This window comes from Heloderma suspectum, chromosome 13 (genome assembly GCF_057233095.1).
Source record: "Heloderma suspectum isolate Gila_16-S chromosome 13, 16-S_ref, whole genome shotgun sequence".
NCBI classification, from domain to species: Eukaryota; Metazoa; Chordata; class Lepidosauria; order Squamata; family Helodermatidae; genus Heloderma; species Heloderma suspectum.
Window position 1 is genome coordinate 20,004,152 of NC_139470.1, and position 17,573 is coordinate 20,021,724.

Consider the following 17,573-nt stretch of genomic DNA (forward strand, 5'->3'; position numbering starts at 1 on the left):
TGCAACCCCCTCCAGAACAGGTTGAATATCACCTAGCCGGGCAGACGAATCAGCCGCTAACAGTGCCTCCGTCTTGTCTGGATTGAGTTTCAGTTTATTGGCCCTCATCCAGTCCATTACCGTGCCCAGGCACTGATTCAGAACAGCCACTGCCTCACCTGGTTTTGATGAGAAAGAGAGGTAGAGCTGGGTGTCATCCGCATATTGACAAGAGCCCCCTGGAGTTGCTCCTCCTCTTCACCACGGCACCCTGCTTGTTCACCTGCCTCTCACTCTAGCCGAGACAACAGTGGTGGTGTGAAGGGGGAGCGGTAGATGCCACTGCCTATTTACTCCCTGGCTCTCTGCCTGTCAGTTAAGCAAGCGGTAGCAATGATGAGAAAGAGGATAAGGAGCAAGAGAAGCTGGTGACAATGGCAGTGAGAAGATAGACTCACTGAGGGAGAGGGCCCACTGCAGGTGTCTTGCCCAACTGCCCTCCAAAACCTGGTGCCATCACTGAGACCCTGTACGTTTAACACTTCCCCTTGAGGCTGAAGCAGAGGCTGATAGACCCATCTCAGAGCAGCCCAATACAATAATACGTTACAGCAGGGGTGGGCAGTGTGTGGACCTCCAGATCTTGTGGCCTACAACTCCCATCTCCTCTCATCATTGCCTTTGCTGGCAATGGTGAGAGCCCACCATTGCCCACTCTTGTTACAGGATCTGCCCAAGTATGGGGGTACCTTCCTCCTGCGTCTGGCGAGGACCCAAGGGCAGTCACTAGGAGCCCAGCACCCTGGCAGAGTCCACTGTCACCTGCCCTGGGCCCCATTTAAACCATGTATTCCAGTGCTCCAATCAGTGGCTGGATGCGGAGGCCACCGTTTATATGTCCTGCAACATCCCTGACATAGTGTCAGCCCAGGTCATGGTGGGAAGTTAAAACGGCCGCTCCCAGAAATCCTGCCTGAAACCCTGGAGAGCTATTGCTGCCACTCAGTGTTGACAATACTGAGCTAGATGGACCAAGGGTCTGTCTCAGTATGAAGAAGGTTCCTATATTCTTATGTTAGCTGCATGCTTCACAACTGAAGTAGTTTGCATGAGCATCTAAAGGGAGCTTCATGAGGCCATTAAGTCCAGGGATTTGGATTCCTGCATTGAGCAGGGGGTTGGGCTCAATGGCCTTGTAGGCCCCTTCCAACCCTACTATTCTATGATTCTATGATTCTAGGGTCTAAATTTACCCGTCTGCATCACTGCTCTTGGGTCTCATTCTAGGAACAGAAGCCTGCTTAATGGGCGAAGGGAGTGAGGGAAAGGGAGGGAGAGTTTTTTGTTTTATTTCCCCATCTGGATGAATGGCTGTGCCACCCTTTCCCAGTCCACACACTACAGTAATAATCAGCCTCATCTTCCCCCAAGGCCCCTCTGATTGTCAGCGACATCATATTCTCTGACTTAGTCCCAGAGAAACGGTCAGGGATTTCTTGTGGTCGTTTGCTGGTGTGGTAAAGCAAATCTTGTGGAGCTTTGCCTGGTTTCTGATAGACCCACCAAGGATAATTGGTGTCTACAATATTCGCAGTATTGAATCCACAAGAGAGGGTGACGGTCCCACTTAGAGGGACAGCCTCTGAGGACTTGAGGGACTGCAGCTGCCGGATGCTGAGATCTGAAAAAGAAACAAGGCAGGGAAAAGCTCATTAAACTGTTCCACGAAGTGATGGGATTTGCTCGGCTAAGAACTGCACAAGGACAGACTTCTGATTTTGCATCAGGAAAGATTTCTCCCTTCCACCAAGTGGTTTCCCCTCACCGATGGAGACCAGGATTGTGAAGAGAAGCAGGACTGAAGCCATTGTGGGGAAATGTGCTACTCTTCCTAAAGCATAAATGAAACCCTCCCTGTCTCGCTTAAACTCCCAGGACTCAAGAGAGCAGCCCCTTCATGCAAATGTCTTGCTCCTGAACTAATGTCTCCGGGTGCAGGACAGAAACAGCATGACCCAAAGGGAAACATCTGGTCAAATAGTTGCCCCTTCCCAGACCTTTGATGTGCGTTTCTTAAAAGTGGGTGGGTGGAGAATGGGATGGCAGTGGCAGGCTGTACCCCTAACTTATGCCTGTTCATTTGAAGGTCTGAAGAGCACTGTTGACTGTGCAGGTGCAGGGACATCGTGAGAGTTTTTTTGTTGTTCATTCAGTCTGTTGCTTCTGACTCTTCGTGACTTCATGGACCAGCCCACGCCAGAGCTTCCTGTCAGCCGTCGCCACCCCCAGCTCCCCCAAGGTCGAGTCCGTCACCTCCAGAATATCATCCATCCACCTTGCCCTTGGTCGGCCCCTCTTCCGAGTAGGCGCTGCATTTTGTGTGCTAAACTTTATTTTATGTGTTATCATGTATGTATCAGCATTTATGGGCAATATCCAATGGTACTCCTGCACAGAGCAGACCCACTGAAGTGAATGGGCTTATTCTGGGTAGGACTACCATTGGATATTGCCCTATGTATCCACATTATGTATTAGATCTTAATTGAATGGGTTCCTGGAATATAAGCAGTGATGGGTTCTACTAAGGCTGTGAGCTATGGAGTATTGGGGGTCTCAGAAATCATAGAATCATAGCATAGTAGGGTTGGAAGGGGCCTACAAGGCCATCCGGTCCAACCCCCTGCTCAGTGCAGGAATCCACGTCAGAGCATCCATGACAGATGGCTGTCCACCCTTGTCTTGAATGCCTCCAGTGCAGGAGAGCCCACCACCTCCCTAGGTAAGTGGTTCTATTGTCGTATTGCTCTAACAGTCAGGAGGTTTTTCCTGATGTTCAGCCAGAATCTGGCTTCCTCTAACTTGAGCCCATGATTCCGTGTCCTGCATTCTGGGATGATCGAGAAGAGATCCTGGCCTTCCTCTCTGTGACAACCTTTCAAGGACTTGAAGAGCGCTATCCTATCTCCCCTCAGTCTTCTCTTCTCAAGGCTAAACATGCCCAGTTCTTTCAATCTCTCCTCAAAGGGCTTTGTTTCCAGTCCCCTGATCATCTTTGTTGCCCTCCTCTGAACCCTCTCCAGTTTCTCTGCATCCTTCTTAAAGTGTGGTGCCCAGAACTGGACACAGTACTCCAGATGAGGCCTAACCAGTGCTGAGTAGAGGGGGAATAGTAATCCCTGGGATTTGGAAGCTATGCTTCTATGAATGTAGCCCAAAATAGCATTTGCCTTTTTTTGCAGCCACATCACATTGTTGGCTCATATTCAGCTTGTGATCGACAACAGTTCCAAGATCCTCCTCACTTGTAGTGTTGTTGAGCCACGTATCCTCCATCTTGTAACTGTGCATTTGGTTTCTTTTTCCTAAGTGCAGAACTTGGCATTTATCCCTATTAAATTTCATTCTGTTGTTTTCTGCCCAGCGCCATAAGAAATCCTGAAAACTGGGTGAAGAGGCCCTTACTCAGCAAGGTCGGTGATTGCCGTGTCAGCAGTTACAGTGTCCTGTAGAACAATGGCTCAAAATAGCCATTGTAACTAGTGCTGTGCTGAAAATTCCTCCCACACTTTTTCTGACCATTCTCATTCAATTTGATAGAAAAAAAATGGCTTTTGAAAAGAAATTCAAAGGAGGAGACATTTTGGAGAAATTCTCATGGGTTGGGTTTGGGGTTCTTGGGCTTACCTTACTTATGAGGTGGCTGAGGAGTGTGCATGAGTGTCCTCTCTGCCATTGTACGGTCATCTCTGAGGCAGCCTGCAGCCTCCTCTGCTTCCCACACTTCAATGAAAGCCATCATGAGGGAGACATCATGAAGGAAATCCTCCCATGGGGCTTTTTCAGTTCAGGAAGTGCAGCTGGCCTGGGAGGCTGCACAGCAATGGAAAGATGTGTAACAGAGAGAGAAAACGCACACGGCACACACGGCCACCGCACAATGATTGTTGTTGTTGTTGTTCAGTCGTTCAGTCGTGTCCGACTCTTCGTGACCCCATGGACCATAGCACGCCAGGCCTTCCTGTCCTGTGCTCTCTCCCGGAGCGTGCTCAAGTTCATATTCATTGCATCCGTGATGCTATCTAGCCATCTCATCCTCTGCCGTCCCCTTCTCCTTTTGCCTTCAGTCTTTCCCAGCATCAGGGTCTTTTCCAGGGAGTTTTCTCTTCTCATTAGGTGGCCAAAATATTGGAGCTTCAGCTTCAGTATCTGTCCTTCCAATGAGCACTTAGGGTTGATTTCCTTTAGTATGGACAGATTGGACCTCCTTGCAGTCCAGGGGACCCGTAAGAGTCTTCTCCAGCACCACAGTTCGAAAGCATCAATTCTTCGGCGCTCAGCCTTCCTTATAGTCCAGCTCTCACAGCCATACATTACTACTGGGAAAACCATAGCTTTGATTAGATGGACCTTTGTCGGCAAGGTGACGTCTCTGCTTCTTACTATGCTGTCTAGGATGGCCATAGCTTTCCTCCCAAGGAGCAAGCATCTTTTAATTTCATGGCTACAGTCACCGTCTGCGGTGATCTTGGAGCCCAAGAAAGTAAAATCTGTCACTGCTTCCATTTCTTCCCGTTCTATATGCCAGGAAGTGATGGGGCCAGATGCCATGATCTTAGTTTTTTTTAATGTTGAGTTTCAAACCAGCTTTTGCACTCTCCACTTTCACCCTCAACAAGAGGCTCTTTAGATCCTCTTCGCTTTCTGCCATTAGGGTGGTGTCGTCTGCATATCGGAGGTTGTTGATAATTCTCATCTCAAAAATGCCACAAAAGAAATCCAAAATTTTGCCTCAGAAGAGTGGAAGCCTCAATACAGTTGATACCGTTGCCACTTGCAGAAGCAATGCAATAAACCGGAAACCCTTTGGAAGAAGAAAAAAAGAAGCTATGCTACAACCCCTGCCAACAGCAAGCCCCATCTGTGAGACACTGCTGGAGAATTTCTCCTCCCTTATTACAATATTATTATTTCATTTATATCCAGCCTTTTTTTCCTCCAAGGAACTCAAGGCGGTGTACATACTCCTCCTCCTCCTCCATTTTATCCTCACAACAACAACCCTGTGAGGTGGGTTGGGCTGAGAGTCTGTGACTGGCTCAAAGTCACCCAGTGAGCTTCCATGGCCGAGTGGAGACTAGAACCCGGATCTCCCGACTCCCAGTCCAGCACACTTGCCACTACACCACACTGGCTCTCGATGTTTTCCTTAGGAAAAATTTGGTGGAATTTCTCTGCCCACAAATATGCTGGAGAATTTTGAGAGGCCAGCTGTGTACAGCTCTAATTGTAGCACCCTGTGGCTTGACAAGCAGGCTTGTGGTCATCTCACCCCGGAGCGTTGCCCCCTGTGTTAATATGGATCCTGACCAGATCAGCACCCCAGATGAACACACACACACACACCCTCAGCAATAAGACAGCCTCTTGACTTGTGAGTCGAAGGCTAAATGTCTGTGAGGTAGTGCAGTAACTAATAGACATGGGTCAGGCGGCCAATGCAGTGACTGTGGACTAGAGATATAGATTGTGTAAGATCAGTTCCATCTGTGTTCTGCGGATTGTCAGGCACCTTTTGTTCCATCTTCCATTCACAAAGGGACTCAATTTTTTTTCATTGTGCGGAAAAATACGCAAATAATATTTATTTATTTCTTTCTATACCACCCAATAGCCGAAGCTCTCTGGGCGGTTGACAGCAATTAAAACCACAAAGCGCAGCACACACACACACACACACACACACACAAATCAAAGCTTAAAACTGCAAATAGTTCCGGAAGAGAGTTCACAACTTACGAAATTTACCTTAGTATGTAACATTTAGCGTATTGGCCCCCATTCTATTCAACTTTTCCCTACGTATATTTACCAGGCTCAGCAGAAATGTGTGCATTTTCCTACGAATAAATATGCGTAAATTTCAGGAAAGTAAAGAAAAAGATCCAGGAGCCCACAGACTCTGTGTGGCTTGAGGAGAATCCGCAGGGCGGATTCTTAGAAATCTGACCTCTTTTTAGACTGTCTTGAATTTCTCCAGCATCCCTACTGTGGACTAATAGATATAAAAGCAGGCCTAAGAATAGCCGAAATCAGAATTTTCGCAACATCAGGAAGGCGAGTACCAGAGCAAAGTCTCACTGAGTAGGGTTGGCTTCTAATACGATTAGATAGTGACCAAATTCTGTTTATATATCTGTGATTTGAAGTGCAAATTCTATATATGCTATTGGTGTAATCAATAATAAAGATTACAGGAGGGATATCACTGTTGAATGTGCCCCCATGAGTGGGTGGGGGGAACAACTTTCAAAAGTGAAAACTAAGTCAGCCAGGATCAATATTCTAGCCTTTGCCTGCTGAGCTAGATTTCTGTTTGCAGGGAGTTGTTGTTTTTAGGTGTTTTCAAAAAAACCCACCTTCAGTCTCATTCTAAGAATGACACTCCAAAAGGCACTTTTAATGCACACAGAAAAGGAGGGCAAGCAGTTTTGTTCTTACTTCCCCATCTGAATAAACCTGTGTGCCACACGGTCCTGAAATCAGCATGCAACAGTAATCCATGACCACATTAACTGCACTTAACTGTGGTAGCCTCTCATTTGGATTACTCCAGTGCATTATACATTGGAGTATAATGCATTGGCTGCCTTTGAAAACAGAAACTTCAGCTGGTTCAAGATCGGGCAGCAAAAATCATTAATGGGGACTGGCCAATATGAAGATATTACACCAATGCTTTATGATCTGCACTGGTTGCCAATCTATTTCCACCCGATTCAAAGTGCTGATATTAACTTTGTTGTTGTTGTTCAGTCATTAAGTTGTGTCTGGCTCTTCGTGACCCCATGGACCACAGCACGCCAGGCCTTCCTGTCCTCTGCTCTCTCCCAGAGCATGCTCAAGTTCATATTCATTGCATCAGTGATGCTATCTAGCCATCTCATCCTCTGCCGTCCCCTTCTCCTTTTGCCTTCAGCCTTTCCCAGCATCAGGGTCTTTTCCAGGGAGTTTTCTCTTCGCATTAGGTGGCCAAAATATTTGAGCTTCAGTATCTGTCCTTCCAATGAGCACTCAGGGTTGATTTCCTTTAGGATGGACTGATTTGACCTCCTTGCAGTCCAGGGGACTCGTAAGAGTCTTCTCCAGCGCCACAGTTCGAAAGCATCGATTCTTTGGCGCTCAGCTCTAAATGGTTTGGGGCCAGGTTACCTGAAGGATTGTCTCCTGCCATATATATCTGCCTAGACCCTAACATCTTCCTCAGAGATCCTTCTCCTGGTGCCCCCACTGAGTGAGTTGAGGGGAGTGGCTATTAACTAGACAGGTGGGCTGCCTAATTTTCTGTCTCCCGAATTTTTTTTTACAAACAAATCATTAAAAAAAAAGTTAACAATTTTGTATTTAAAATGCCTCCAAACCAGAGGAATCCCCCCTACTTTTTTGGCAGCCCCCTCCCCAAAAAAACTTTTAGGCTGGCTACAGGCCTATTACTAAGGAAAGCATCTTTTCAGTGGTGGCTTCCCAGTTGTGGAATACCCTCCTCGAAGAGGCTTGCACAAAAGTTATTTTGCACAAAAAATCATTCATGGCTCTCCCAAAGTGTTTGTCTGTGTCACACACACCCACACACCCCAACCAGGTTGTGGAACGTTGATGTATACCATCCTCCTCCTTGCTCAGATAAAAATGAGGGGTGAAGTTGATTACTGGGGATGACACTGAAACAGAGACACATTCAGATGTACAGAGATCATCAAATGGGGATGGGAGAACCAGGGATATTTGACCTCTCCGAAATTCTCTGAACTTCCATTTCAAAGCTTGGATCAGCTCAATCTCATTTTTTTCAGTTTTGAACAGGAAAAGTGTGCATTTTGAATAGGAAAGTGTACATTTCTGTGCACATTTTTAAAGCACCAATGTTCCCTCCTTGACTACAGTGTGGAAAATGTGCATTTTTGGGAAAATGTCCATTTCAAAGTTTTTTTTAAAAAAAATACAAATTTTTCAAATGCAATTGCAAGTTTAGGATTGTGCGAACATTTTTTGAAAAAAGTGAGCTCGCGTCCACATTTGGGGTTGCAAATAAGGCAAGTTCAGATGATGTGCAAGCTGAAATTTCTACATCCAAATGGGAAAAAATGGACCAACATCTCCCCCTAAAGGTTAAAACCTGGGATAGCAGGCATCACATAACATAGAACAGCACTGAAATGAATTAAAGCTGAATTGGATTGTTGGATCTTCAGAAATCTAAAGAATTTGCAAGATTCATGCCACTGCATATGCCCATTGCAAACAGTTTTCATAACTTCCCCCCACACTTCCATTTATTTCCAGTTTGGATTTGTTATTTGGCAATTGGGATCCATTTATTTCCAGAATTACATGGGAAATCAAAGAAAGTCTCACCACCATCTTAGGAACTGGTATCTAAATAAATCCTATGCAGTCAGAACTTGCAGGGATGCAGCCCTGACATTTTTTTATTGGCAAGGATGCTGACATATTCTTTCTCTCTCTCTCTCTGCTAAATCTGTTCCGTCTGTGTGTCGTGGATTGTCATTTTCATTGTTCCATTTTCCAATAATTGACAAAATCAGATTGTTTTTTTTACTGGAATTTCGTTCTACTTGCACTAGTGCACATTTGTGCAAATACATTAATGCCCATTACCGCTAATACATATTAGCACAAATCCCCCCAAAGTGAAAAACCAGTCCGCAAGTATGCAGAAACTGCATGACTCAGAAAAAGCCATTCCGGTTTGGAATCCGCAGGTCAGATTCATAGAAATCCCAACTGATTTGAATACGTAGCGGATTTCTCCAACAGCTGTAGCAGCAGGGCACCTTTTTTACTGGACCGGCCTCAGCGGTTGACCGGTGGCATCCGTCTTTAGCGATCCGAGCCTACTAATTTAATCGCCCAGCCTCCGGGCGAGCACCAATGAACTTAACCCAATGCTAATGACCTTTAGCATCTTACATAACTTGCTAAGATCTAAAATAAGACAGGCCAGGAGTCTTGAAATTGAGTTGATCACATTTCTGTCTCGTGTCCCCGCCGTCTCCTTCTGTGTCTGAGTGAGTAGGAAGTTGAGGATTTGCAAGTGGGACTGTTATCAAACCATTTGTTCTTCATGGGCAACGATAGCAAATTAGAGCACTGCTAAAGGAAGGAAAGCTTCTAGCATAGAGGTCGGGATCCTTTGGCCGGTGAGCCAAATCCAGATCTCCAAGTCTCTCATTCCAGACCTCCAGAGTCCTCCCAGCCCACGCTCCCACACAAGGGCATTGCTAGGCACTGAAAGATTCAGGACCCAGGTCCTTAAGACACAAATCTGCATCTGCTAATTTACATCTATGCAAGTTTAGAAATAATCACAAGGTTTTACTGAAATTTTACAGGAGGCAGCCAATTAATTTCTCATCCAAATCTCAAGTAAAATTAATTCAATTAATTTGCATGGGGGGGGTCCTCACCTAAATTGCCATGCAGGGGAAGATCTCGGGGAGGAGTTGTTGTAGCATGTGGGAAGGGGAGAGTTAATTCTTCCCTCCCCGATGCAATCCCCCTGCATGGCAATTAACCCAGGGTGGGGGTGCTGGGGAACTTCCATTGGTACTGATGGACATTCAGGGCTTGTGGAATAGATTCAGGGCTGCGACCCCCACGGGCCCAGGCCTAGTAACACCCATGCACCAGCCCCACTGCAGGATATTGATGTGATTAACTCCGTCCTGCTGTGTCTTCCAGCTACAAAGCTGATGGAGCGAACTGAGGATGCCTGGATGCAAATTACTTGTTTCGTTGCACACTGAACCAAGGTAGGGGACACATTTGTAACCCCGCCACCTTTTGCCTTTGGCTCTGCCCACTGCTGGAATGCAGAACCCTCCAGGTTACAGCCCAGGTAACATGGACCTCAAGAAGAAAAAGGTATTACACCCTTGCCCTGCAGACCCAGTAGTGACTCTGCACGTTTTCGTTTTTGCCGAATCATGTAGGCAAGCTTGCTGAATTTCGGGTGGTTAACCATATCCATTTCGGGTGGGGCCGCGGTGGCTTAGGGGGCCGCGGTGGCTTAGGGGGCCATGGTGGCTTAGTGGTTAAGATGCTGAACTGCAGACCGGAAGGTCAGCAGGACAGCAGTTCGAGACCCGAGTGCCGCGTGACGGAGTGAGCTCCCGTCTTCAGTCCCAGCTTCTGCCAACCTAGCAGTTCGAAAGCAAGAAATTGCAAGTAGATAAATAGGTACCGCCTCGGCCGGAAAGGTAACAGAGTTCCGTGCACCTCGGTGTTCAGTCATGCCGGCCACATGACCACGGAAGCATCTTCGGACAGCGCTGGCTCTTCGGCTTAGAAACGGGGATGAGCACCACACCCTAGAGTCGGACACGACTGGTTGGGGACACCTTTACCTTTATATCAAGGACTGCCGACTCACACAAACCAAAGCCCCATCTAGTCCAACCTTCTGCCCCACCTCCCCTCCAGACGTCTTGGACTACAACTCCCATCTGCACTATCTAGCACAGCCCATGCTCCGGGATGACAGGAGTTGTAGTCTAAAACATCCGGAGGGCGCCAGGTTGATCAAGTCCGTCTCCAACAAAGGAGCAGACCTAGAGAGCCAGTGCCCTTGGGCCACTCACAATCTCTCAGCCTAAGCTACCTCGCAGGGTTGTTGTGAGGACAGAAGAGGGGGGAACCATGTATGCTGTCTTGGAGAAAAGCTTGTAATAACCATGATCCCACAGCAACTGTATGCTCTTCAGCAGGGGCAGGACAGAACTTCAGCCTTGAATGGTCTGCTAATCCAAGAACCCCTGGGTCTCACCGATGGGTTCTTAAACTAAAAGTCACTCATCCCTGCTAAGTAGTCCCGAGGATCCAGTCTTAGTTCCAAGAGTACACAAAATGCCTAGCTGGATCAGACATGAGTTCTACCCTAGTCTGGCATCTTATAGGTGCAGCCTTGGCAACCTTCTGTCCAACTTACATAGACAGAAGCATTGTTTGACTCACTAATTACACTTTCTGCTTTTCAGGAATCAAAATGAGAGTGAGAGTGAGAGAGAGAGAGAGTGTATATGTATAATCAATGGAAACGTACAAACATGTCCTAGATTAAAATAAACCATCTCCTTTTATTTCACATTGCCTGTAAGAAGTCAAGTGATGCCTGGATCCTAAAAGCTCCACTATGAAGAATTTCAACCAGAGCCCTCCTTGCTAATCTAACAACTGAGAATAGCACTAAAGAGGTTCATTGGTCTAGCCACATCGCTTGCCCTTCTCACCCGCTGGTCACTAGCCCTTTCAGTCCCTTTGGGTTTAATGCTCCTTTCCAGGTTCTTCTTATTTTGCTGCATTAGTGTTCAAATGTCTTCACAAGAGGGAAGCAACACCTGCAATGAGAAAGAACGATAGATCACCTGCAAATCACCAAGAGATTGGATCCTAATCTACTTTCTGCTTTAAAGCATCAGACCACCACCACTAGAGACGGGACATAAAAAGCAAGTGGCCATGTACTAGAGGGCTACAGCCATCCCTCGCCAGTCGGGTTAGGACAACGATCCCCAAGATGGCGCCCCTGGGTGCCGTGGTGCCCGCGGAGGCCTCCAAAGGTGCCCACAAAGCTCTTCCTTCCTTGCCTCCTTCAAAAAATTGTTTTAAGAAAAACCTTGGGAAATGTTAGGGCCTTCCCTCTCTCTCCTTTTCTAGCCTCTAGCCTTGCTCTTTATCTCCCCTCCACCTTGCAATTTCTCCCTCCTTCCCAGTCTCTAGCCTCACTACTTCCCCCTTCTCTTTAGCTCACTGTTTCTCTCCCTTCTAGCATCTAGCCTTGCACTTTCTCCATCACTTTGCCTTGCTGTTTCCCCCTCCCTCACAGCCTCTAGCCTCGCTACTCCCCCATCCACTTTAGTCACTGCTTCTCCCCCTCCTAACCTCTGGATTTCGTGTTTCTCTACCCCTTTGCCTTGGTAGTTTCCCCTCCCGCCCAGTGTCATTATTTCTCTCCCCACCTGTTTACCTTGCTGTTTCTCCCCTCTCCCAACTTCTAGCCTAGCTCTTTCTCTCACCCTGCCCCTCTTTAGCTCACTTTGGAATAGCCAGGCCCCCAAAGCAGCCATTATGTGACTAGCCCTATCCTCCACGGGAGCCATCTTGTGGTGGTGCCCACAGCAGTTTCTCAAATTCCGAAATGTGCCCACAAGTCCAAAAAGGTTGGGGACCCCTGGGTTAGGAGATGCTTCTGCTCACCTCCATGTCCCGATACTCACCGTTGCTATACTTGCACTGCTTCAGGGCCTCGTTAAAGCCCTCGCACAAGGTCAAGTCGCTCTGGTTCGTAGCACAGTCGAGGAACTGCTTCATCTCATAGTGGCAGGGTCCATACTGGGATTGCTGATAGGCTGGCTGCTGCCTGGACTCCTAGAGACACAGGAGAGAAGACGGAGTCAGCCCAAGATACAAATCAGACCTGGCTTACCTGGGCAGGTGTATAAACACAGAAAGCTGCTTTATACCAGGTTAGATTATTCATCCATCTAGCCAAGTACCTCCCCCCCAACCTGTGTCCCTCCAGATATTTTTACTACAATAGCCAGTGTCCAGGATGATGGGAGTTGTAGTCCAAAACATACAGCCCAGCACTGTCTACTCTTGACTGGCACTGCCTCTCCAGGTTCTCAGGCAAGAGTCTTTTCTATCACCTGCTACCCGATCATTTTTCACTGGAGATGCCGGGAACTGAACTTTTCCAGGCCAGCCCTATTATTAAGCAGAGTGATGCAACTGCCTCAGATGGCAGATGTTGGGGGGGGGCAGCGGCCCCCCTCTGCCATCCCCTCTAATGGAAGTTAGAATGATATGGGGCACACAGCCTGTCCTGCACCCCTTAAACTGGCCTGTTGCCCTCCTCAGGTATAGGGATGTATGAGAAATTCATTTCAGTTTGGTTTTAATCAGGATTTGTCCTGTTCGCACCTTGAGGACCAAACACAGACTCAGATGAAAGCTGTGGTCAAAGTCCGTATATTTCCGAGCTTGCAAGGTGATTCACAGACCAAAACACCAGCATTCGACAGCATGCGTCCATTTGAAAAATGTGCATGGAAATGCGTGCTTTTGAAAAATGTACACCGCTACGCTTTAATCAATGGGAGAAGAACGTGTACATTTCAAAGATGCGCACAACCAATGTGCGCATTTGTACAAATATGCACAAAAGTACGCATGGATTTTCATGTGAAAAGAGAAAAACAACAAAGCTGGCGATCTTGTACAGACTCAAGCCAGAACGAGCTTCAAGTTGGAATTCGGAGGACTTTGGCGAGCTCGGGTTTTGCTGATTCGCACATCCCTAAATGGGGTGGAGAACAGTGCCAGCGCTGAAGCAGAATTGAATTGCTTCTGTATGCAGAGTGGCGCAATGCTCTCTTGTCTTTTCCCTTAGGCAGTCAAAGGTCTAAGGTCACCCTGAGTGCTTTACAAATATGAGTAATAAATATGAATCAAAATAAATTAGCCAGCCCTGCATTTACTCACAAGACTAGAGCACAATCCCCTGACCCTAACAAGACACACATACTTTATTTGCAGTTTGGCCATTTTAGCCTCACCTGGCTAGGGCTACTAGCCGCTTTTGCTGGCTCGGAGCTGCCGCCTCCACTGAACGCACCAGTGAGAGCGCCGCCAACCACATGGCCCACCGCAGAGCCAACGGCCACTCCTGCCGCAGTGGTAGCCATCTGGGCCATCAAACCAGGCTGCTGGGGCTGAGCTGGGGTAGCCACTGCTGAAGGGGGAGGGGGAGCTGGGGGGTGGGCATGAGATGGAGCTGGACTGCAGAGAGAGAGAGAGAGAGAGAGAGAGAGAGAGAGAGAGAGAGAATAAATGCGAGAGAAAATGGCCCAACGTTTGTGGAATTCTGTTTCAGTCGAAGGATGTCAGGCCCTGTCACTGGAGGCCTTTAAACTAAAGCAGGTGCGGGGAACCTCTTTCAGCCCAAGGGCCAAATACAATTCCTGAGCAGTGCCTGGGGCCGAATTCAAGTGGTGGGCGGGACCACAGGCAAAAGGGGAAGGACCCGAAACACCAAAAATAACAGCATATTTTAGCTTAAAGATGCAGTCCTATGCATGTTCCAGGTTTTTAGCTCTGCTGCCTTAAATCTGCTATTGCGTTTTCAATATCTGCACTGCTGGTAGGTTTTACTCAGGTTGTATTTTTATTCTGTAGTTTCAATCTATTATATTTTATATTGTATTTTCTGTTGTGCTTTTGTGGTTTTAATGTTGTGAACCGCTGAAAGAGCTTCGGCTATTGGGTGGAATAAACATGAAATAAATAAGATAAGTTTAGACAGAAAATAGTCCTACAACTCCCAGAATGCTCGTAGTTGTAGGACTTTTTCTGTCTAAACATGCGTAGGATTGGCCTTAAAGTTCTCACTGACAGTAACTGAGCCTTAGGAGAGGCATTTCAACCTTTCAGAGCATGGGGAAGGCACAAAAAAGCCAGGAATCCATCAAACAACCATTGGTTGGGGGAAAGAGGGTGGGGCCAGAGGAAGGCCAGAGGGCTGGATTGGGACACCAGGTGGGCTGGATTTGGCCCCACAGGCTGAAGGTTCTGCACCCCTGCGTTAACCTGATTTAAGCTTCAGCATCAGGAGAGAAGCTGTACGAGCCTGCAATAAAAGTCACTTGCCTAAGGATGCAATCCTTTGCATGTTTAGACAGAAAAAGAGTCCTACAACTCTCAGCATACCCCAGTCAGCCATGCTGGCTGGGGGAATGCTGGGAGTTGTAGGACTTTTTTTTCCTGTCTAAACATGCAAAGGATTGCAGCATAAGTCTCTCTCTCTCCCTTGGGCTCCTCCTGTCCTTGCCAAACTCCTCTTTCCCCCAGTTCTTCTTTGGCAAAGGGCCATATCTCAGAGCATGTGCTTTGCACACAGAAGGTCCCAGATTCAATCAACGTTTAACAACAAAAAACCCTCCCAGATGCAATCTCCCTTTGCCTCCACCATTTGCTCTAAGATCTCAAGCAGAGAAAGACCGCTCTCATCCTCCTTCGCCAGAACTGACTTTGACCTGGATCACGGCCCACCGGGGATTGGTCAGAAACAAGCAAGGTGCTGGCTTACAAACTCAACCTTTTATTTACTTACGACCTATCCGAGGCAGAGTTTGCTTTCTTCTAAAACATTCTCATCGAGAGATTTACGTCAGAGCGCTATTGACCCCAAAGAGTCACCTTGAGATGCCCAGCCGTCTTTGCCAAGAACTGGAATGGCACGGAATGCTGGGAGTTGTAGGACTTTTTTCTGTCTAAACATGCATAGGATTGCACCCTTAAAGTATTTTTATCCAGCTCCTCGGCCAAAAAGTCTCCCAGAGCAGTTTACATCTACTCAGTAAAACAAGATAATCCCTGCCCCCAGGCTTACAATCTCAGAAGACACAACATACAAGGAAAAAGCAACGTGGAGGGAAGAGGAGAAAAAAAATATTCTTTCAGCAGGGCTGGTGGAATGGCCCCGCTTCACCCTCTCAACTCCTTCAGTACAGCGTGCCAGCGGCAACGGTTAGCTGTGTACAACGTTACAGAGACGACATCATGACGTGCAAGGAGTTTAAAAAGGAGTCGCAGACAACCTCGCTTCAGGGCACCAGGTTGAGGAAGGCAGCTTAAAGTCTCAGTGGTCATGGAACGCTTTGTAGGATACGCAACACACCTGAACTGAGAAGGTGTATTTATATTAATTGGCTTTGCAATAACAGTCCTTCTCTGCTCTCATAGGAGATAAATGAACAAAATAACAAACCAGTATCACTTTTATCCCCTCCTCTCAGAATAAAATCCTCTGGAGGAGGCTCACCGACTTCAGGAGTTGAGAAAATACATATGGGTGGTACGTGGGGAGAACGAAACCAATAAATGGTTTGGGGACCAATTGCTGCTGTCATTATCAAGGGAGGGAGGGCTTATAAAGAGCCAGGGTGGTGTAGTGGTTAGAGAGTTGGACTGGGGTTTGGGAGATCATGCCTGAGCGGGGACTAGAATCCTGAAGCTCACAGGATGACTTTGGGCCAGTCACTGCCTCTCAGCCTAACCTACCTCACAGGGTTGTTGAGAGGATAAAAATGGACAGGAGGAGGATCATGTACACTGCCTTGGGTTCCTCGGGAGAAAAGGTGGGATACAAGTGTAACAAATAATGAGGACGTAATATAGATCAGTCTTCCCCAACCTGGTGCCCCCAGATGTGTTGGGAATTGTAGTCCCAACACATCTGGGGGCACCAGGTTGGGGAAGACTGATCTATATTATTCCCAGAAGGAACAAGCGAACTATAACCCCCTTCCCCAAAAAACCTACAACAACAAAAAACACTTTTAAAAAAAGGGGAAAGGAATCTCATTATCGCTAAAGAGGCCTTGTGATTTGTTACGATTTTCATAAGGCCTATCCAGTTGTGAAGGAGTGAAATCTCATTATTTTAATCAGGCCCGGCCTCACAGTTTTCACATGCCCATTTAGTTTGCCTATTTATTTTTCCTCCTTGCAAGAGGAAAACAGGCAGGATATAAAGGCAATTATAAGAACTACTTTTATTTTAAACTGTTTAAACTTCGTATGTTGCATTTTAATGCTGTAACTTCTGTCAACCGCCCAGATAGCTTCGGCTGCAGGGCGGTATAGAAATAAATAAATAAATAAATAAATAAATAAATAAAATGTAATAAATAAGAACAACAACAAGTTTTGACTTGGACTCCTGCACTGAGCAAGGGGTTGGACTCGATGGTCTTTCAGGCCCCTTCCACCCCTACTATTCCATGATTCTGTGATAAAGGTGAAATCATAATGAAGAATGATGACCTCTGGGCACGTACAGAGAGATTTTCCTTTCCTCCCCATTTGGGAGAGGGCTTGATGGGGGCCCAATCCTCAACAGAAAGAGAAAGACCAGCGAGGTTCGTGCCCTTGCACCTCCTCCTGTGCAAACTGAGCACTTTCATGGGGTGACCTTGTCAGCCTCGCTGCGCACGTAAGACGCTGCGCCCATACCTGGCCGCGGTCGTCCGGCTCCCCACGCTTCTGCTACCCCTGGGCATCGCGATGCTGGGTCTGTTGCTGCTCCCGGCTCCGCTCCGCTTCTGCGCCTGCCTCCTTCCAGAAGAGACGCTCCGAATCTCCTTGAACTCAGTCGTTACGCAGCTGCTTTCAAGGATGAAGGCCACGTGGCTGAGGTTATGCATCAATCAGGTGTACGGCGTTGCTCCCGAGCAGGCGCAGCCGCAGCCGATGAAGTCGTTGCCCAATCCTCCTCCCTGCACTGGTCTTGAGACCCCCGCCCCCAGCCCCACACCCCTGTGCAGGTAGAGCTATGAAAATGACAGAGCAACCATTTTCCCGGTGGGTAGCCCCATTCGTCTACTGCAGCAAAAGCAAGGCGTTTTGCGGCACCTTCGAGGCGTAATAAAGGCAGCCCATTTCAGTGGGGCGCACGGAGAATTCTGGAGAGTTCAGGTGTATATATAGTACATGGTAGCGGAGGCTGGTGGCTC

The 17,573-nt window shown here is 47.5% G+C and overlaps 1 protein-coding gene across 1 annotated transcript; it reads right to left on the reverse strand.

The window, feature by feature from the left end:
* Positions 1-8,597: 8,597 nt before the first annotated feature.
* Positions 8,598-17,237, reverse strand: LOC146336164 (coiled-coil-helix-coiled-coil-helix domain-containing protein 2-like). The gene is made up of 4 exons (XM_084819758.1): positions 17,074-17,237; positions 13,617-13,839; positions 12,276-12,426; positions 8,598-11,396 (listed from the first exon to the last, which is right to left on the reverse strand). The coding sequence occupies exons 1-4, from the start codon at positions 17,118-17,120 to the stop codon at positions 11,377-11,379; spliced, it is 441 nt and encodes a 146-aa protein (XP_084675884.1). The 5' UTR covers positions 17,121-17,237; the 3' UTR covers positions 8,598-11,376.
* Positions 17,238-17,573: the final 336 nt, after the last annotated feature.

Bases quoted from the DNA above. Each gene is read 5' to 3' on its own strand.
- LOC146336164 (XM_084819758.1), bottom strand. From the start codon at position 17,120: ATGCCCAGGGGTAGCAGAAGCGTGGGGAGCCGGACGACCGCGGCCAG. The intron at 13,840-17,073 runs GTATGGGCGCAG...CTCTCTCTGCAG, and splicing joins AGCCGGACGACCGCGGCCAG to TCCAGCTCCATCTCATGCCC. The intron at 11,397-12,275 runs GTGAGTATCGGG...TTCTCATTGCAG, and splicing joins GCAGTGCAAGTATAGCAACG to GTGTTGCTTCCCTCTTGTGA.